This window comes from Sceloporus occidentalis, unplaced genomic scaffold (assembly GCF_023333645.1).
Source record: "Sceloporus occidentalis isolate IW3139 unplaced genomic scaffold, rSceOcc1.0.p SCAF_114, whole genome shotgun sequence".
NCBI classification, from domain to species: Eukaryota; Metazoa; Chordata; class Lepidosauria; order Squamata; family Phrynosomatidae; genus Sceloporus; species Sceloporus occidentalis.
Genome location: NW_028317094.1, coordinates 431,340 through 452,866, shown reverse-complemented (window position 1 = coordinate 452,866; position 21,527 = coordinate 431,340). Strand labels below are relative to the sequence as shown.

Here is a 21,527-nt window from a genome sequence, read left to right as displayed (position 1 = left end):
CATTCAGAGGGGAAATGCCTTCCTTAGTTGACGCTTAGGTCTGGGGCATGGAGAGATATTGGATGTCATAAGCGTACTGATAACACCCCGTCCCATACCTCCGGATGATCTCTCCAGGTGGTTTCATGTAGATGTTAAATAGCATTCGGGACAGGATAGCACCCCGAGGGATGCCAAATTTAAGCTCCTTTTTGCAGGGTGTCCCCAAGCATCACCATCTGGAATCTGCTTGAGGGATAGGACCAGAACCACTGCATTGCAGTGCCCCGGATCCCCAATTCCCTCAGCTGTCGATGGTATCTAAAGCCACTGAGAGGTCCAAAAGCATCAACAAGGTCACACTTCCCCAATCCTTCCTTCCTTCTATTCCTTTAATCTACATCCTTTCAAGGGAGTCCAAAGCCCTTTCAGCATGTTCCCAGGATGGGGAAGCTTTCTGGGTCTGAGGGTCTCTCTGCTGGTCTTTCTGCAGGGTTGCTATGAAGGAAAAGGTATGCATGTGGGGGGATGCCTAATCTGGATCCTGTGGGCCTTTAAGCCTAGTTACCAGGTTGCCAGGGGGGTGTCTGTCTCCCCAGAAGGTTGCCAGGGGGGTGTCTGTCTCCCCAGAAGGGGCTTTGGGGTCCCTCCATCTCCCTCCTCTTGGCTTTAGCCTATATTTGGGCTCTTCTCTCCCCCCAGACAGAGCCCCCTCCCCCCAGAGAAAACTCCATGCCAAATAATGTTGTTTCTAATACTATTGAAGCCTATGCTGTGTGATGTTCTTTATTTGGCACAAAAATCTCCCCCAAATGAGGCGTCAGAAGGGAGGGTCTCTCCTCTGCCCCACTTTCCAGGAGGAAGGGGGCTCCTCAAACCCCTTTTTACCTTCAGACCCCCCTCCATGGCCATGCCTCTCTCCAAGGGTCCCCCCTGCTCTCTTTTCTCATAATAACCTCCCAAGTACCTGGGCCCCAAGGACCCTCCGAAGGAGGGGGCAGGGAAGGAAAGAGGGAGAGGCGGACTGGCAGGTTCCCTGCCTTTCTTTGGGGGGAGATTGGGGTTTCATTCCTTCTTACAAAACCCCAGCCCCCCCCCCCCCCCCAGAAGACCCTCCAGCCAATCCTTCAAAAGAGCAAGGGCTCTCCTCCACTTCCCTCCCTCAGAGCAGGCTGTGAGGGCAGCAATGGCTTCAGAGGCTGAAACAATGCATGCACATTAGCAACCAAAGGCCCCTCCTGAGTATGCGCAGGGATTGCAAGGCCCTTGCTGCTGCTGCTGCTGCTTATTCCACTCTCGGCCTTTGGAAGAAGGGAAGGAGTACACCCTTCCTTCATTCCGTCCTTCTTTCCTTCCTTCCAGAATGGTGCCTAACCAGCGGTGCTGGACTCAGGAGTGAAAGGCTGGGAAGGCTCTGCTTTGTACATATAGCTCTGTTTCTCTGAGTGTGTGTGTGTGTGTGTGTGTGTGTGTGTGTGTTTGCCTCTGTTCTTATGGCTGGGAATGGATCTGAGGACTGAGAAGAGAGGTGTCAATTTTGTGCAAATTTACAACTTCTGTCCATCAATGAGTCCAGTGTGTTGAAACAGCAAAGAACTTTATTAAGAACACATAGTGAGAAATTCACCTTTTAAATCAGAGCTGCCCTCCCCAAGCCAAAGAATACATTAAATCCCTAAAACCAAAAACTCTAACCTCTTCCAAACCTAGCCCCCACCTCAAATTCCCACAGTCTACGCCTCATAGATAAAAAAGCCCCCTTTGCCATGCCCTCTTTATGTTAATACCGACGACCAACTTTCTTCATCCAACATCCCACAAATTCCAAAACCTATCAATCAAATAACTATTCTAGCCAGCTGCAACAAATCCCACCCCTCTATCTAGCTAACCTATTCCACAGCCCATAATCCCCAGCCAAATTTATAAACTAAAGAAAAGAAATATACTAATAGCAATTAAAACCAAAACTTAGCAAAATATAACTTTAAAATTTAAATAGACATATCGACAGACAAACCTAACACACAAAATCACAAGGGCCTTTTCTTATCAAAAGTGGATTAAAAATATATTCTTTGTATTCCTTCTTGAGAAAAATAATGTCATTTCACTTCTGGCATTTGTGTGGCTTCTCTCCTGTGTGGACTCTCTGATGTCTCACTAGGCTTGACCTCTGAGAAAAACATTTCCCACAATGCTGGCATTTGTATGGCTTTGCTCCTGTGTGGACTCTCAGATGTATCACTAGGTATGATTTCGACAAAAAACATTTTCCACAATGCTGGCATTTGTATGGCTTCTCTCCTGTGTGGACTCTCTGATGTGTCAGTAGGTTTGACTTCGACGAAAAACATTTCTCACAATGCTGGCATTTGTATGGCTTCTCTCCTATGTGGACTCTCTGATGCATCACTAGGTTTGAGCTCTGAGAAAAATATTTCCCACAATGCTGGCATTTGTACAGATTCTCTCCAGTGTGGACTCTCTGATGTATCACTATGTATGATTTCGATGAAAAACATTTACCACAATTCTGGCATTTGTATGGCTTTGCTCCTGTGTGGATTCTCTGATGTATGACAAGGATTGACTTGTAAGCAAAACATTCCCCACAATGGTGGCATTTATGTGACGTCTTTGCTGTGTAGACTCTCTGATGACTCAAACGTTCTTCTGTAAAGAAGGACAATGACAGAAAAGACTGAAAATCAGTTAAGAGAGGAGGCTGTTACCCCATGATTTAGCCCTCATTTACCCCTCTTTATTTGAGATGAAATTAATAAATTTGCTGTGAATAACCCAAACATGACCCTGCTGCTTATGCCCCTACATCCATGGAACGATTGTATCCTTACTCATAGCAGCTAGCAAAGAAGAGACTGGATTAGGACTGCCTTGAGGGAATCTGTGGAAGCAGATAGTCAAAGGACTGATGAAACAATATTCCATGAAACATATACAAAAATACTTTGATTGACAGGTGGCATCATATCCTGTGAGACTGCCATAGAGTCCTGAGTCAGAGCCCAAAGCACGATGCAAGCTAACTGCAGAGGATGCTTCATGCTGTATGTCACCAGGAGATGACTCACAACCAATACAGTATACAGCTCACATGCACATTGGTGTGGATTGGATTGGAGTTGTGTGTACAAGAGAAGTTGAAGGAACTCGGAGAGGAGAGCTTGCAAATATTTGTAACTCAATATAGAGAACCTCCAAGGATTTCAATGAAATCAACTGTGTTTGTAATTTATTTTTAGTGTAAAAAGTGGTCAGTGCATTGCCAATATCTATATCTGGATATTTGCTTCTGTACTCTGCTATGTTATTGTTGAGCTGCATCTGGGAGTGTCACCCTCAGATTATGCTGTATATTGGCTTGTGAACACGATAGGAATTCAGAGCCAAGAAGGACTGAGAGCCAGTGTGCTAATCCTTTTTGTCTGGTTTATTTGCTCCAAGCACCCATTGCATTCAATTTGGTTTCAGACCATTCTTCCCCCCAGGAAACATTCTAAAGCAATTCAATGCCTTTTGGACACTTGGTTTCTGCCCCCAAGCAACAATTACAGTGTGTGTGTATATATATATGTGTGTGTGTGTGTGTGTGTGTGTGTGTGTGTGTGTGTATATATATATATATATATATATATATATATATATATATATCTGCCCTGACTGGCTGTTCTTTGACTTCAGTCCAATTACAGACAGACAGTCTGTCGGTTTACATGGCTAAGCACCTCATTGCAGCCGCCAACCCCACTTGTCGCAGGAGCTCCTGACTTCTCTTCCCATTTCGAACCCTCAGCAATTGGAATCAAGATCCACCTAGGTAAAGTATTACTATTATGAAAGTCTTACATCTATTCACCACTCTCACCTGTTATCTAGTTCATGTGTGTGTGTGTGTGTGTGTGTGAACACTTACGTGCGTGTGTGTATTATGTTTTTCCCCTCAATAAAACATAAAAATCTATTTCAAATGCCTTTGGAGTTTTGTGTGCTTCCAGGCCTGGTATAGTTAAACTGAATCCCAAGGTTGCTCTTGCCCCAACCAAACTTTATATCTCCTTTCAGCTAAGTACCAAATTCCCCTAAAAGCATAGCACTTGCGGCTGTCCTCCCCAGACTCCAACATTCTGGGTAACAAAGGGCCTCTGGAATCAACCATGGAACTAAGCAAGCTCCGGTAGGAAAAGAAACAACATTGCCATTGTTTTCTAAGCCATTGCAGGGCCAACAGAGGGATTTTACCCAAGAAGTCTCTCCAGAGTCTCAAAAGGCTTGAAGAGGGGCCAAAAAAGCCAGGAAACCTGGTCAGGGATGGGCTGAGGAGCATTTGGAGTCAAAAAGCATTTATCTCCATTGTTCCCTCCCACAAAATCCTATAATTGAGAGTTTAGGATAGGATATTTAGAATCTTTATTAAGTGGAGAGCAATAGTGATTCACTAAACTTCAAATTCCAGGATTTCACAGAAAGCTACTACAACAAACTATGTGTGAAAGGGATTTAGGAGTCCTGATAGACCACAACTTGAACCTGGGTCAACAGTTTGATGCAGCAGCTAAAAAGGCCAATGTGATTCTAGGCTACATAAATATGGGTATAGTGTTATGGCAGAGGGTTGGACTGGATGGCCTTTCTAGTTTCTTTCAACTCTTTGATTCTGTGTTATAGCTGAAGGGAAGTAATAGTGCAACTCTATTCTGCTTTGGTCAGTCCCTCACTTGGAATACTGTGTCTACTTCTGGTCACCATAATTCAAAAAGGATATTGAGAAGCTGGAGTGTATCTAAAGGAGAGCAATGAAAATGGTAAAGGGTCTGGAAACCATCAAGCCCTATGAGGAGTGGTTGAGAGAGCTGGGAACGTTTAGCCTGGAGAAGAGAAGGGTAAGAGCAGATATGATAGCCCTGTTCAAATATTTGAAGAGATACTGAGGATGGAGCAAGCTTCCTTTCTGCTGCTCTAGAGCAAAGGACACAGAACAATGGATGCAAGGCACAGGAAAAGAGGTTCTACCTAAACATTAGGAGGAACTTCCTGACAGTAAGAGCTATTCAACAGTGGAATATACTCCCTTAGAGCATAGTATTGTTTCATTATGGTTATTATTTTTATTATTAATTTCTTAAGCACTCCTTCTTTGAAGGACATTAAAGGTCTTTGAAGGTCTTTAAACAAAGACTGTGTGGTCATATGCCGGGGATGCTTTCAGTGTGTATTCCTGCATGGCAAGGGGTTGAACCAGATGGTCCTTGTGGTCTATTCCAGCTCTATGATTCTATAATTCTAAGTGCAATCATAGTGCCATGATAATGTAGTATGAAATGCCTTCAGTCTTCATAGTAAGGGCAATGAATTCAGCTTCCTTACCCACAGAGGCCACATTCTCGTAATTCTCCATCATCACATCCTTGTACATCAGTCTCTGCTTCTTTGTCAATAGTTTCCATTCATCCTCAGTGAAATATACCGCCACATCTGCAAAGGTCACCTGCAACAGAAAATAGCCCTCATTCAGAGAATGACTAATAAAAAGGGGGGAGCACATGATGCATCCGAAAAATTATTTGATAACCTCAGAATTTAGTCCACAAAATAAACTTTAAATTCTGTTAGCAAGAAAAAAGCTACTGCCTTTGAGGTCCAGTTTCTCTCAAATTCTTTCAATATAACATTCAATATAATAAACAATATAATTTAGGCCATGGCTGGGATATTGATAATGGTTTAGGATACTGACTCTCCTGACACGTATAGCCCATTTAGCCATTTGTTGCCAAATTTCAGAGGCAAATGTCATTTTAAAAAAGCAGTTCTGGGGAGCACTGTGGGCTTGAGGGCCATGGGGCCACCCCCACTTTAGATCCAGAGACATTCTCCCATATCTCCCAACATTTCACAGATGGGAAAAAATAGACACATGTGGCCAAGCAACACCAGAAAGTGGTGAAGATGGTCAAAGTTGTTTATGAGGAAGATCACGCAAGCGGGAAAGGGCACAGCAGTTTGCTTTTGCCTCAGACTCCTAGCAAAGGAAAGTCCCTGCCCCCTTCTTTCTTCTCCTCTCCCCACTTTTGAATTGATGGAGTGCAAACTCCTTGGCACTTCTTATGCAGAAATTGAAATGAGCTGGTGAAAGGGGAAAGTAGAAGGAGGAGGGAGAAACCAGGACATTTTAAAAGCCCCTGAAATAATGGGGTGACAGAGGATTAACCAGGACTGTCTCTGCCAAACCTGGACAGTATTTTCTTTGCTTCCTTTCATAAATTGGCTCAGCAGTGACACAGATGAAGCTATTAGGATAGTGACTTACCAAAGAGCTGTTGTACCTCGGCAGCCTCCTTCTGTTGGAGCCCAACTCCCTCTGCTTGGCCTCTGTGCTGGCCATCAGGTGGGCAGGGGGTCCTGGTGGTCTTGCACTTGAGTTCCTTCCAGCACAGAGACCCCAAAGCCGTGTACAAGGAGGCCGAGATGAGGTTCCTGAGAAAAGGGACCACAGTTAGCATTGGCTTGGCAAGGACCCCTGCAACACTCAAAGACGCAGAGAACAGCATCCTGCTGGTGACATACGCAGGTGACATATGCCTCCTTTGGGCCGATGCAGAAGTGGGCATCCCCTTCCTCCCTCTGCAACAAACAAAGCTCCCTACACCTAGCATAGATTCACTGCAGCTCCCCTACACAACAAATACTCCATGCCTTCTTAGAGTGGTGGGGGATTAGGGGATGGGGAATTGGAGAGGGCCCTGGTTATGTCCGTGTAGCTAGATGTGAAATGAGTGCATCATTTGTGGAAACCTCCTCGCTTCCCTTGTGACCCTCAGAGGAAGTTGTCTTCATTTTGCTTCTGGCTAAATAAAAACAGCTGGATGCTTCTCCAATACCTCACACCCAATACTCTCACCAGGCATGAAATGGCCATGCGGGATAGCTTCCACAACTCTATGGTAGGACCTGGGTCAATGAATAGCCAGTTGTAGCCTCATTACATTGGGAGCAACACTGGAGAATAGAGGGTTCTGCTGGGTCAGGCTGTCTGGCCTAGTGGCTTCTCATTTTCCCAGTGGCCAAATCAGTTGCCCTCCATCCCACAGGGAGGCCCCCAGTCAGGCAGGGCAGGAAAGGAGCTCTCTCTTCTCTGGTTGCCCTTCTTCCATGGTATCCAGCCCTCCCCGCAGGGTTGGGGGGCACCAGAGGATTGAGCTGATGGGAAGGGAACAACCAATTCCCATGGCAGCCTTCTGCATGCAGAGAAGTCACAATTCTGAGTGTGTCTCTGCCCATGTGGAGAGTGCCTATTTTCCACACTGTTGCCTGGCCATCTTGGCTTGGGAATGTCCTGTTCTAGCCACATGCAGGGTTAAATCGTACCCTGTATCCTATCCTATACTTAGTGCTGATCAGAGTAGACTCACTCAATCTCTTATGAAATGACTCACCAGTCAATGATGGGTTCAGTGGGTCTACGCTAAGCTTAACCAACAGGATTCAGGTCTCCTCAGACTTTAAATTCAGATAAGTTGCAACAGAATGTAGAAAATATATATACCGAATTATGCATTGTATAAAATTCAATAAAAATTATATTTAAAAAGAATTTAAATGCAGGAATGCTAATTTTTCCATGCTGTGTCATAATCACTGATGAGAATTTGATTTCTCTTCCATGCAGAGGAGGGGAGGCAAGGACCGGTGGGACCCTCCCCAGCTAAGGCCCAAAGGGAGGGTCTCTTTCCCCAGCCTCCCCATTGGCCCTGCGTCTCTGCCTCCCCTTCCTCAGACCCCCCCACAGGCCCCTTCCTTCCTTCCTTCGCCCCAAAATGGAGGGCCAGAGGCACAAAGGGACACACTTCCTTCCTTTTGGCCCAAGGAGCCTGGCCTCCTTCTCTCTCTGGAGCCTCAGGAGAGAAAGAGAGGCCTGTGTTCAACTGAGGCCTCAGAGAATGTTGCGGAACATTATTCCCCATAGTCACAAGCAGCACAAAATGGCTCCTAGAACACAAAATGGCTGCCTCTGCCTCAGTGTTTGGCAGTTGGAAATTTGAAGCCTTCAGGGTACAGAAAATGGAGGATGAAAGGGCCCCAAAGTCAGAAAGGGCCCCAAACAGCATTTCCAAACCTTAAAAACACCTAAAAGTTTTCCTGATGTGATGATATAGGGACTCCCTGAGATTATCTTTATAAATAAGTCTTTATAAGTCTAAATGAATAAATAAATAAATAAAATTTAATAATAATAATAATAATAATAAGCAACAACCAAAAAGTATTCTGTCCAGGAGTTGCTTCTTTTTCTCGTTGTTCTCCTTCCTCAATGCCCACCTCCTCCTCCTCCTCCTCCTCCTCAGACCCTTCACTCCTCCTGTGCAACAGGCTGCAACCCACAGCCTCAGAGCCTGCCTGCCTGCCGTCCTCCCACCCCTGGCTGTGCTGCTGCTGCTTTTTCTGAGGGCGGAGGTGGCAACTACTCTCCAGTCCTCTCTCGGATTGGCTGAAAAGTGTGAGTGTGTGACTCCAAAGGATTGGTTGCTGTGTAGCCAGCCTCCCTCTCAGAGTCAGGGCTGGAGCTGAAATGTGCCAAAGTCCCTGAATCTCCACAGAAATCAAACGGAAAGCTCTTTAAAATCCCAATTTCCATGTGAAAGTGACGAAACTGGCAACAGTGCAAACAGCCATGAGACGAAGAGGGATTCCTACTCTAGGGATCCTATCCAGAGGTTGCCATGCTGGCTGGACCATACAGCAAACCACAATCACACCCACAATCCACAAAACAGGGATACCTTTAGTGGCCAACCAAAATGCACAAAATAGATAAAACAAGCTTTTGAAGCTCAACTGCCTTCTTCATTGGGAAAAAGGGTTAAAAATGAAATAGCAGAAAGGTATCACTGTTTTCTGGATTTTGGACGCTCTTCCTTGCAATGTGACTGAAGCACCTTCTCCTGGATATGGTTTTTAGGTTTCAGGATACTGTATTTTTTTTTAACTTTATTGCTGAAATAAAAAAACATATAGGAGCAACAACAATAACACAAATACAGTTAAAAGATTTGACAAATACAAATATTCACAAGCAAAAAAAAACCCTGTAAAACATACTAAATTACATCCAAACTCACAATACATCCAACCTTAGATTCCTCAACAAACAAACAAAAAGTCTTACCAAGTTTATGCTCTTTTGCTGTGTCTCTGTTTTCTTTTCCACCTTTCGGTCTTCTCTTGATCACTTCTTTAGTTAAACATTTTCAATTAGCTTTTTGCATTCTTTAATCCATGTTTCTAACAATATACAAGAAAAAGAAAAGCAAAACAGGAGCGAAACCAGGAACAGATCATTTAATCCCATCCGTTATCAGAGAATTATTATTTTTTCTTTCTCCCTCTTTAACTGATCCACTTTTTTGTTTTTTGATAAAAAGAGGTGCTTTTACTAGTTTAAAATTAATATCACTTATTTAAATAACATTGATGTAACTTCCTTTAATGTTGGGATATTTCATCCACTGTATTCCCTTCAATCTTCCATTCTTTTCCAATATAGTCCATCACTTGATCCCAGTCTTCTCTCAGTCTATCCATTTTTGGTTTTTGTAAGATCCTTGTGAGTTTATCTGCTTCCAATGCATCAAATAGTCTTAACAGACATTTTTCGGCTTCAGGAACTTTAGTTTGTCTCCTTTCTTTTGCTAGTGTCATTCTTGCTGTTGATAAAAGATAAAACAATACTCTACCATACAATTTTTCCACTCCATTTTAGCAAATATACTTCAGGACAGATTTTAGGTTCACTTGCAACATTTCAGATATTATGCAATGTACTTTATGCTAAATTTCTTTCACTTTTACACAGGGCCAGCAGAGATGGGAAAATGTGCCCTTTTCATTTCCGCACATCCAGTACCTATCCAAACTATTCTTAGATATTTTATGTATTTTTTCATTTTTTGAAATACCATCGGGGAAAAAATACTTTGTAGTAGTTTTCCCTTAGGACTTGGGAAGCTGTGTATTTTATCCTCCTTTTCCAAGTGAACTCCCGTTCTTCCATCTCAATATTTTGTCCTAGATTTCTTGGCCATTGAACCATGTTTTCTTTAACCACTTCAGATTCCATCTCATGTTTTAACAGGATTTTATACAATCTCCCCACAAGTGAACCTTTCCCGATAGCAAGCACATTTCCTAGTATTTCTGTACTAATTATTTCTATGCCATTTGTTTTCATAACCAACAGAAAATCTCTCTCTTATTTGCCTGAAAACAAGCCAATTACCTCATTTACCTTCTTCTTTTATTTTTCTCATATTTTTATTTTAATCATATTGCCTTGTTTATTTGTCAAATCATTGTAATAATAATAATAATAATAATAATTTTTATTTATATCCCGCTTCTCCAAACAGATCAAAGCGGCTAATAGTAAAAACATTAGTAATATACAATAACAGTTTACCATTGTTGCGTTCAAAAGCCTCCCAATTCCTCCCATCCACAATAAAATACAATTAAATTCTGAAAAAATTATTAAAACAATTATTAAAATTAGGGCAGAGGCAGTTAGAGCAGTTGTTGAACAATTAATAGGAGATTGTAGGAATGTTAATCTGGAAAGTTATGTGTCTTGATGGCCTTTTAAAAGCAATTAAGACTGGTGATATATTGGATCTCTTCCGGAGGCTATTCCATAATTTGGAGTGGCAGAAGAGAAGGTCCTCTGGGTAAATCAAGAGAGCCTAATTTTTGCTGGCTGCAGTAAGTTTTTACTAGAGGACCTCAATGTGTGGGGCAGATTATATGGGAGAAGGAGATCCTGTAAGTAAGCCAGACCCAAGGCAGGAGGGCTTTAAAGGTTATAACCAAGACCTTGTACTGTCACCGGCAATTAATGGGCAGCCAATGAAGAGATTTGAATATAGGTGTGATACAGTCACTTCTAGATCTCCCATTGACCACTCTGGCTGCCATATTTTGGATTAGTTGAAGTTTCCAGACCTTGTGCAAGAGTAGCCCTTTGTAGATCGCATTGCAGAAATCAAGACGTGAGCTTACCAGCAAGTACACCATAGTTTTTAGGTCTTCAGGTTCCAGGAAAGGGTGCAGCTGGCGATCAACCAAAGCTGATAAAAGGCACTCTTGGCTGTCACATCTGTCTGAGCTGACATCTGGAGCAAAGAAGCAGGAGCACCCCAAGACTGCGAACATAGTCCTTTAGGGGAAGTGTGACCCCATCCAGGACCGGTTGACAAACTTCCATACCTGGGTCATGGGCTCCAACAACAAATACTTCTGTCTTACCCGGATTCACTTTCAATTTGTTTTTCATCTTGCCCATTACTACCTCAAGACATTCATTCAGAGGGGAAATGTCTTCCTTAGTTGACACTCAGGTCTGGGGCATGGAGAGATATCATTGGGCATCAACAGCGTACTGATAACACCCCACTCCATGCCTCCAGATGATCTCTCCAGGCAGTTTAATGTAAATGTTGAATAGCATTTTGGTCAGGTTTGCGCCCTGAGAAACGCCAGATTTAACTTCCCTTTTAGAGGAGGGAGGTCTGTGTGTGTGTGTGTGGGGGGGGGAATGCCTAATCCAGATCCTGTGGCCCTTTAAGCCTAGTTGCCAGGTTGTTAGGAGGGGTGTTGTTCAACTCTGAAGGGGCTTTCAGTTCCCTCCATCTCCCGCCTCTTGGCTTTGGCCTAGATTTCGGCTCTTCTCTCTCCCCCCAGATAGAACCCCTCCCCCCAGAGAAATGCCTCCCTGAATAATGTTGTTTCAAATGCAATTGAAGCCTATGCTGTGTGATGCTCTTTATTTGGCAGAGAACTCTTCCCCAAATGAGGCATCAGAAGGGAGGGTCTCTTCTCTGCCCCAATTTCCAAGAGGGAGGTTTGCTCCTTAAAGCCCTTTTTGGCTTTGGATCCCCCTCCCCTCCATGGCCATGCATCTCTCCAAGTGTCGGCCTGCCCCCTTTTCTCATTATAACCCCCCAACCCTCCCAAGTACCTGGGGGTCAAGGAATCCGTAGAGGAGTGTGCAGGGAAGGCAAGAGAGAGAGGAGGCCTGGCAGGCCCCTTGCCTTTCTTTGGAGGAAGGAGATCAGGGTTTCTTTCCTTCTTACAACACCCCAACCCACCCCCCAGAAGACCCTCCAGCCATTCCTCTGAATGAATGAGGGCTCTCACCACTTCCCTCCCTCAGAGAAGGTTGTGAGGGCAGCAGCTTCACGGACTGAGAGTGTGCATGTGCAGCTGCCCCAAAGTACCCTCCTGACCATGCGCAGGGATCAAACAAAAACAAACAGCTTCATTTATACACTGCTTCATACTGAACTAACAGTGTCTAAGCATAAGGCCCTTGGTGCTGCTGCTGCTTATTCCACTGTTCAGCCTTTGGAAGAAGGGAAGGACTACACCCTTCCTTCCTTCCTTCCTTCCTTCCTTCCTTCCTTCCAGAATGGAGCCAAAGATGCAGAGCTGGACTCAGGAGGGAAAGGCTGGGAAGGTTCTGCTTTGTACATATAGCTCTGTCTCTCTCTCTCTGTGTGTGTGTGTGTGTGTTTGCCTCTGTTTTTATGGCTGGGAATGGAGCTGAGGGCTGAGGAAAGAAGAAAGGGTCAATTTTGTGCAAATGCAGACCTTCTGAAAACCAATGAGTCGTCTGTTGAAATAACAAAGAACTTTATTGACAACACATAGAAATTCAGCGTTTAAGACAGAACTGCCCTCCCCAAGCCAAACAATACATCAAAAGCCCAAAACCTAAAACAAAACCCTTGTTCAAACCTAGCCCCCACCTCCAATTCCCACAGTCTATGCCCCACAGGTAAAAAGGCCCCCTTTGCCATTCCCAGAAACTAGCCCTTTCTGTTAATACCTGACCCCAACGGTGTTCAGCCATCGTCCCACACATTGCAAAAGCTATCATTCCTATAACTATTGTAACCAGCTGCAACAAATCCCACCCCTCTATCTAGGCAACCTATTTCACAACCCATAATCCCCAGTTAAATTTAGAAACTAAAGCAATGATCTATACTAATAGCAATTAAAACCTAAGTTTAACAAAATATAACTTTAAAACATAAACAGAAATATGGACAGACAAACCTAACACACATAATCACAAGGGGCTTTTCTTATCACCACAGGATTAAAAATATATTCTTTGTATTCCTTATTGACAAAAATAATGTTAGTTCATTTCTGGGATTTGTGTGGCTTCCCTCCTGTGTGGACACTCTGATGTTTCACTAGGTTTGACCTCTGAGGAAAACATCTCCCACAGTGCTGGCATTTGTATGGCTTCTCTCCTGTGTGGACTCTCTGATGTATCACTAGGTGTGCCTTCCGAGAAAAACATTTCGCACAATGCTGGCATTTGTATGGTTTCTCTCCTGTGTGGATTCTCTGGTGTGTCATTAGGCTTGACTGCCGAGAAAAACATTTCCCACAATGCTGGCATTTGTATGGCTTCTCTCCTGTGTGGACTCTCAGATGTTTCACTAGGTCTGATTTTGAAGAAAAACATCTCCCACAATGCTGGCATTTGTATGGCTTCTCTCCTGTGTGGATTCTCAGATGTGACACTAGGTTTGATTTCAATGAAAAACATTTCCCACAATGCTGGCATTTGTATGGCTTCTCTCCTGTGTGGACTCTCTGATGTCTCACTAGGTGTGCCTTCCAAGAAAAACATTTCCCACAATGCTGGCATTTGTATGGCTTCTCTCTAGTGTGGACTCTCTCATGACTGACAGGTTCTTCTGTAAAGGAGGACAATGACAGACAAAACTGAATCTCAGTGTTAAGAGAGCAAAGTGTTACCCCAATATTTAGCCCCACCTTCCCCACTCCCTATTTGAGATTAAATTAATTAAGTTGGTGTGAGTGACCTGAGCATGACTCTGTTCTGGATGCCCCCAAATCCATATAATGATAGTATCCTTACTCATAGAAGCTACCAATTATTATTATTATTATTATTATTATTATTATTATTATCATTAGAGTGCTAATCCTAGCTAAGCCACGTAAATCCAGAGGTGACCCTGGGTAAGTCATATTGTCTCAGCCTCAGTCAGGGACATTCTGAACAATCCTTGCCCAAAAGAATATATAAATAAATAAATGGTAACTTTATCATTTAAAGAGGCTTTGTTTAAAGAAAGAGCCATGACAAAGCAGTAGAATAAAAGGCACCCTCCCCCATGATGGATCACTTCACACCTCAGAATGTCCCAGCTCTAATAATAATAATAATAATAATAATGGCCCAGCTCTTCAGCCAAAAGGCTATCAGAGCAGCTTACAAATTGCTACACATTTCCCTGCCTTCAGGCTTCCAATCTAAAGGGACAAGAGACAAAAGGAGAAGCAAATGGCAGGGGGAAAGTTCAGCAGATCCTCATTCTCCCACATTCTCTTTTGTGAGGGTCACATTCTCTCAGCCTCAGAAGCAGGACATGACCAACTCTCTCTCTCTCTGCACCTCTCCCATGGTGATGCTAAGGTCATGCAATAATAATAATAATAATTGGCAAGGAGAGTGCAGAATTTCCAGCAATGAGAGAGTGTGACTTACCCAATGTCACCCTGTGGATTTACATGGCTGAGCAGGGATCCTCCCAGTTCACCCTAGAAATTCACTGGCTGACCTTGGGCAAGTCACATCCTCTCAGCATCAGCTCCAACTCCTAGGTATTCCTTCATGGTAGGTTTTATTCATGGCAGAATTCTTGCCATCGCACCCCACTCTGCTCCTTGTAGTCTGACCCCTGTTCAACATCAGGATGGCACTGGAAGATGGGACAAACCGAGGGTTTTCTTGGCATAAAGAGGAGTTTTGCCATGGAATGCCTCTGAGGCTGAGAGAGTGTAACCCTCACAAAAGAGAAGAAGGGGCAGGGTGGGGTGCAATGACAGGAATTCTGCCATGATGGATAAAACCTAGCATTCGAAGGGATTCCAAGAGGTCATCCAACCCCCCTTCTTCTACCATGAAGGAATACCTAGGAGTTGGAGTTGAAGCTGAGAGCAAGTGACTTGCCCAAGGTCAGCCAGAGAATTTCTAGGGTGAACTGGGAGGCTAGAGTCCTGATCCCAGCTCAGCCATGTAAATCCACAAGGTGACATTGGGTAAGTTACACTCTCTCACTCATGGATATTCTGCACTCTCCTTGCCAATTATTATTATTATTATTATTATTATTATTATTATTGCATGACCTTGGCATCACCATGGGAGAGGTGCAGAGTTGGATCCCATGTATTCCTTCATAGCAGAAGGGGGTTGGACTGGATGGTCCTTGAGGGTCCCCTCAACTCTAGCATTTCTTGTTGGGTCTTCACAGTTTCTTTGTTGAGACTGGGCTTTTTCCCCCTTTTGTGTGTGTGCCTTCAGCTTTTTTAAAGCATAGGAATGTTCTATAAATCTCTGCCAAACTTCCTTTTGACAAGGTAATTGAGTCTGAAATGCAAAGTAATTAGCGTAATTATTCGACTTGTCTTTTATTGTCATTCAGAGAAATCTGTGAAAAATATTTCGCTAGCTGCTGAAAGGGAGAGAAGAAATCACCCTTTGAAAGGGGCATTTGTGGAACAAATATTTTTTTAAAAAATTCTCCTCAAGTTCTCAATGAACGAGAAGAAAAACATGGGTTTCTCCAATCACTACCCAAAGGTCTTACCTCAGAGCATACACAGCCATGGCTCCCAAGTTATGGAACAACTTGCCGGAGGAGTTCCATCTTATCACCACCTTGAATGCTTTCAAGAAAGCACTTAAGACGGATCCCTTCCAGCAGGCTTACCCACCCGACCTCTTGTAAAGAACTTAAGGAAAAATCTCACTTCTGATCACAATTGTGCATTTTAAATGATATTTTATTTGTCCCGAATTGAGTTTTTAGCAACTTGTTATTTTACTGTGTGAAAATTGGATGCTATTGTTGTTTTGTGGCTATTTTACGGTTATAATACGGCCTCGATCCGTTGGGAGAGGTGGGAAAATACAAATAAAACTTATTATTATTATTATTAAAATCTGTGAGGTTGGTGACTGCCTCCCAATCCCCAAGGCCCCTCTCCTGGCCGTTCCCAGAGGTCCCTTTCTCTCCGCACAGAGCTAAGCGATCCTGGCTTTGCTCCTGCCTTCCCCTCCTGGCTCCCAGAGGCCTAGAATCATAGGGATGGAAGAGACTACAAGAGCCATCCAGTCCAACCCCATTCTAATCAAAGCATCCCTGATAGATGGCCATCCAGCCTCTGTTTAAAGACCTCTAAGGAAGGAGACTCCACCAAAATCTCTGAGGGAGTTTGTTCCACTGTCAAACAGCCCTTACTGTCAGGAAGTTCCTTCTAATGTTTAGGTGGAACCTCTTTTCCTGTGCCTTGCGTCCATTGTTCTGTGTTCTAGTCTCTGGAGCAGCAGAAAACAAGCTTGCTCCCTCCTCAATATGACATCTGTTCAAATATTTAAACAGGTCTATCATATCACCTCTTAACCTTCTTTTCTCCAGGCTAAACATCCCTAGTTCCCTAAGCCATTCCTCATAGGGCATTGCTTCCAGACCCTTCACCATTTTAGTTGCCCTCCTTTGGACACGCTCCAGTTTCTCAACATCCTTTTTAAATTGTGGTGCCTAGAAGTGGACACAGTACTCGAGGTGAGGCCTGACCAAAGCAGAATAGAGTGGCACTGTTATTTCCTTGATCTAGACACTATACTTCTAATGATGCAGCCTAAAATTGCATTGCCTTGTTAGCTGCCGCTTCGTACTGTTGACTCATGTTCAACTTCTGGTCTACTTGGACTCCTAGAGCCCTTTCACACGTAGTTTCATTTAGCCAGGTGTCCTCCATCCTATATCTGTATATTTCATTTTTCCACCCTAAGCCTGATCCCCTTCCCTTTTTCCCTCTGCTCTCCAACCTTTCCTCTTGCCCATCTGCACTGCTTCAGCATTTCACCTTCACCATCTCTTTCCTGACTTTCTGTTTTTCACATTCGCTCCTTCTCTCTATCACAGACACACACTCATTTATGTGATGCATAAAAGGGATACTTTGAAGCTCATTTGTTGAGAAAGGCAGGATAATCAATATACAAATAACTCATTGGGAAAGGCAGAGCAAGCGGGCTGGGAGCTGGACTCCAATTTTGGTGAGGATCAAGCACCAGGGAGCAGCCTTAAAACAGCCTTAAGACATCTCTAAGACAGAGATAGGCTACTGTTGGGGATTGGGGGCATAATCTCCATGCTGTCTTCCCACCAAATCCTAGAAATGGTGTGATATCTGGGTGCGGAACTAAGTTTCAGAATTAACAAGTCATTTGCTTGCACCAAAAGGTTTAAGTGAGAAACTCAGGCAGAAGCGTCTATTAACACGTCTAAGCAGTCTCTGAAGAATCGAGACCTTTTCCCTCCGTCATTAACTACCTTCACACTCCTTCCTTTTCCTCCCCCTTCAGCCCCTAACCAGCCTGGCTGCCTAGGTACCTCTTGCCTTCTTCTTCCACTGTTCATATATGTGTCTCCCCCTGGGGGCATGTCTGCCACCTGAAACTCACAAAACAGTCAGTTAATAGCCTCCACAACTGCTTCCCTTCCCCCAAGACATTCTAGGCCCCACTATCTTTATCAACTCCTTAAAACTACTAGCATTTAAACTACTAACAATCCCCCCCAAACCCCGATACCATTCTGGATGAACCACAGAAGCTGTTTCTGACAATTGGCAGTTTACGATGGGGTATTAGGAATCCTTATAAAGTGGAGAGCAATAGTGCCTCACTAAACGACAAATTCAAATATTCTACAGGATGTTGCTATCACAATTAAACTACGCTTGAAAGAGATCTAGGACTCCTAGTAGACCACAAGTTGAACATGGGCCAACAGTGTGATGCGGCAGCTAAAAAGGCCAATGTCATTCTAGGCTGCATCCATACGACTACAGTTTCTAGATCAAGGGAAGTAATAGTGCCACTCTATTCAGCTTTGGTCAGGCCTCACTTGAAATAATCCTGTGTCCAGTTCTGGGCTCCACAATTCAAATAGATGTTGACAAGTTGGAACATGTCCAGAGGAGGGCAATAAAAATATGGAATAATGATTTGCCCCTCAATATCCCACAGCATCCCTTCCCCTTTGGGGAAATGGAGGCCATTTTGTCACTGTTGGGCCCTCTCTGATCCATTGCAGGGCCAAGGGAGGCCCTTTTCCCACGAAGCCTCTCCAGAGCGTCAAAAAGCTGGAAGAGGGGCCACAAAAGCCAGGAAGCTTGCTCAGGAATGGGCTCAGGACCATTTAAGGGCAAAAAGCATTAATCTCCACGGCTCCTTCCCACAAAATTGCAGAATTGGCAGTTTAGGATTGGATACTGAGAATCCTTACAAAGTGGAGAACAATAGTGCCTCACTAAAATTAGAAATTCCAAGATTCCACAGGAAGTTGTCATGACAATTGAATTATGTGTGAAAGGGAACTAGGAATGGTAGTCAGGCACAAGTTGAACATGTGTCAACAGTGTGATGCAGCAGCTAAAAAGGCCAATGTGATCCTAGGCTGTATCAATAGGACTATAGTGTCAAGATCAAGGGAAGTAATAGTGCCACTCTATTCTGTTTTGGTCAGGGCTCACTTGCAATAATCCTGTGTCCAGTTCTGGGCACCACAATTCAAACAGATGTTGAGAAGCTGGAGGATGTCCAGAGGAGGGAAACCAAAATGATGAATGGTATGGAAACTATGCTCTCTGAGGAATGACTTAGGGAGCTGGGTATGTTTAGCTTGGAGAAGAGAAGGTTAAGAGTGGATATGACAGCCCTGTTCAAATATTTGAAGAGATGTCATATACTGGATGGAGCAGGCTTGCTTTCTGCTACTCCAGAGAAAAGGACATGGAATAATGGATGCAAGCCACAGGGACAAGAGATTCCACTTAAACTTTAGGAGGAACTTCCTGACAGTAAGAGCTCTTCAACAGTGGACTATACTCCCTCAGAGTTTGGTGGAGTCTCTTTCTTTGGTGGTCTTTAAACAGAGGCTGGATGCTCTCGGGGGTGCTTTGAATGTCTATTCCTGCATGGCAGAAGATTGAACCAGATGGTCCTTGTGGTCTATAATTCTAAAGTGGAATCATAGTGTCTGATAGTGAATTAATAAAGGGCCCTCAGTCTTCACAGGAAGGGAAATGGATTCAGGTTCCTTACCCACAGAGGCTACATTGTCATAATTCTCCATCATTACAGAACTGTACATAAGTTTCTGCTTTTTAGTCAACAGTTTCCATTCCTCCTCGGTGAAATATACTGCCACATCCGCAAAGGTTACCTGCAACAGAAAATAGCCGTCATCCAGAGAGTGACTAAACAAAAGAGGAGGAAAGCACATGGTGCATTGCAAATATTATTTCAACACTTTAGAATTCAGTCCAAGAAATAAACTTTAAATTCTGCAAGCAAGCAAAAAGCTACAGCATTTGAGATCCAGTTTGTCTTGAATCCTTTGAATATAATCTACAATATGATAATATAATTTAGGCTATTTCTGGAATATTATTGATTGATTAGGATACTGACTATCCCAATATGTATAGTACATTTAGTCACCAATGAATTATAGTGAATTTAGCCATATCTCACCTAATTTCAGAGGCAAATTTCATTTTTAAAAACAGTTCTGGGGAGTACTCTGGACTTGAGGGCCACTGGGCCCGCGTTCAATTTAGATCGAGAGATATTCTTCCAAATCCCCCAGCATTTCACAGATGGGGAAAGCAAGACACATGTGGACAAGCAACACCAGAAGGGGATCAAGATGCCCAAAGTTGTTAATGATAAAGATCACACAAGTGAGGAAGGATACAGAAGTTTGCATTTGCATCCAACTCCTGACAAGGGCAAGACCCTGCCCCCTTCTCTCCTCCCCTCTCCCCTCTTTTGAGTTGATGAGGTGCAAACCCCTTTGTAGTCCTTATGCAGAAAGTGAAGTGAGCTGAAGAAGGGGGACAGTGGGAGGAGAGAGAAACCAGGACATTTTAAAAGCCCCTGAAATAACCTGGTGACAGAGGATTAACAAGTATTTTATTTTCTTCCTTCATAAATTGGCCCAGCAGTGACACAGATTAAGCTAATAGGATAGTGACTCACCGAAGAGTTGTTGTACCTCGGCAGCCTCTTTCTGTTGGAGCCCAACTTCCTCTGCTTGGCCTCTGTGTTGGCCATCAAGTGAGCAGGGTGTCCTGGTGGTCCTGCACTTGGTCACTTCCAGCAAGAGAGGCCCCAAAGCCGTGTACAAGGAAGCCGAGATGAAGTTCCTGAGAAAAAGGAACCAGGGTTAGGATTGGCTTGGCAAGAAACCTTGCAGCACTCAAAGACACAGAGAACAGCATCCTGCTGTTGACATACGCAGGTGATAGATGCCTCCTTTGGGCCGATGCAGAGGTGGGCATCCCTTTCCTCCCTCTGCACTAAACAAAGCCCCCTGGACCTAGCATAGATTCACTGCAGCTCCCCTACACAAGATACTCCATGCCTTCTTAGTGGTGGGGGATTAGTGGATGGGGAATTGGAGAGGGCCCTGGTTATGTCCCCGTAGATAGATGTGAAATGAGGGCATCATAAATAAATAAATAAATAAATAAATAATCTGCTGAAACCTCCAGAGTTCCCCAGTGCTTTTCCCCATCAGCCCCTTTCCCAAGAAGGCTGCATCAGCAATTTGAAACCGCTTTAACTGCTCAGTGCTATGGAATCCTGGGGTTTTACCTTTGGGACACTTAGCCTTCTGTGCCAGAGAGCTCTGATTGCACAAAGAACTACAAATCCCAGGATTCCACAGGATGAAACCAGGAGAGTTAACACGCTTTAGAACTCGATTATTTCTGTAGTGCAGATACAGCCTGAGTCGGTTGTAAAAGGGTAGAAGCACTGAAGTCGAATTTTTATCCTGTTAAAAATGGTTTTGCTTTTTTAAAATATCAGCAGTTTGTTTTTCTGTCTAATCCTTATTCTTCTTGTTGTTGGTTGTTTGTATGTTTGTATTATCATTCTTGGTCATATGAGATGGTCTGGTCTGGCACCTTCCTTCTTCCCTGAAAATCTATTAATAAGAAAACTGGGGAGACTTTTAAAACCTCCCAAAGGAGCCACTTTTGGCCTTTTTTGGGGGACAAGCTCCTCTTAGAAGCCCAATGTTTGTGAAGAATAAGAGTAAGGCTTGTATTAAAACTGTCCTCCCGATTTCTGATCCCTTTTAAAACCCATGTTCCCCAGAAGGAGCAGAGATGTGTAATAAGAAAACCCTCTCAGAAAAGAGACACAAAAGACACACTAAGAAACACACTGACTCCCTTTTGGCCCAAGGAGCCTGGCCTCCTTCTGACTCTGGAGCCTCAGGAGAGAAAGAGGAGCCTCTGTTCAACTGAGGCTCAGAGAAGGTTCCAGAACATTGTTCCCCACAGTCACAAGCAGCACAAAATGGCCACCAGAACACAAAATGGCCTCTTCTGCCTGAGCA

The 21,527-nt window shown here is 43.8% G+C and overlaps 2 protein-coding genes across 2 annotated transcripts; both read right to left on the bottom strand.

Annotated features, from left to right (window-relative positions):
• Positions 1-1,593: 1,593 nt before the first annotated feature.
• LOC149282434 (uncharacterized) lies at positions 1,594-8,341 on the bottom strand. Its single transcript, XM_089498194.1, has 4 exons — positions 8,258-8,341; positions 6,311-6,477; positions 5,368-5,488; positions 1,594-2,655 (listed from the first exon to the last, which is right to left on the bottom strand). The coding sequence occupies exons 2-4, from the start codon at positions 6,383-6,385 to the stop codon at positions 2,090-2,092; spliced, it is 762 nt and encodes a 253-aa protein (XP_089354320.1). The 5' UTR covers positions 6,386-6,477; positions 8,258-8,341; the 3' UTR covers positions 1,594-2,089.
• Positions 8,342-12,696: 4,355 nt separating this feature from the next.
• Positions 12,697-21,134, bottom strand: LOC149282433 (uncharacterized). Its single transcript, XM_089498193.1, has 3 exons — positions 20,159-21,134; positions 19,220-19,340; positions 12,697-13,769 (listed from the first exon to the last, which is right to left on the bottom strand). The coding sequence occupies exons 1-3, from the start codon at positions 20,231-20,233 to the stop codon at positions 13,204-13,206; spliced, it is 762 nt and encodes a 253-aa protein (XP_089354319.1). The 5' UTR covers positions 20,234-21,134; the 3' UTR covers positions 12,697-13,203.
• Between the last annotated feature and the right edge of the window lie 393 nt (positions 21,135-21,527).

Bases quoted from the DNA above. Each gene is read 5' to 3' on its own strand.
- LOC149282434 (XM_089498194.1), bottom strand. From the start codon at position 6,385: ATGGCCAGCACAGAGGCCAAGCAGAGGGAGTTGGGCTCCAACAGAAGG. The intron at 5,489-6,310 runs GTAAGTCACTAT...TTTCTGTTGCAG, and splicing joins CGAGGTACAACAGCTCTTTG to GTGACCTTTGCAGATGTGGC. The intron at 2,656-5,367 runs GTAAGGAAGCTG...CCTTCTTTACAG, and splicing joins CGAGAATGTGGCCTCTGTGG to AAGAACGTTTGAGTCATCAG.
- LOC149282433 (XM_089498193.1), bottom strand. From the start codon at position 20,233: ATGGCCAACACAGAGGCCAAGCAGAGGAAGTTGGGCTCCAACAGAAAG. The intron at 19,341-20,158 runs GTGAGTCACTAT...TTTCTGTTGCAG, and splicing joins CGAGGTACAACAACTCTTCG to GTAACCTTTGCGGATGTGGC. The intron at 13,770-19,219 runs GTAAGGAACCTG...CCTCCTTTACAG, and splicing joins TGACAATGTAGCCTCTGTGG to AAGAACCTGTCAGTCATGAG.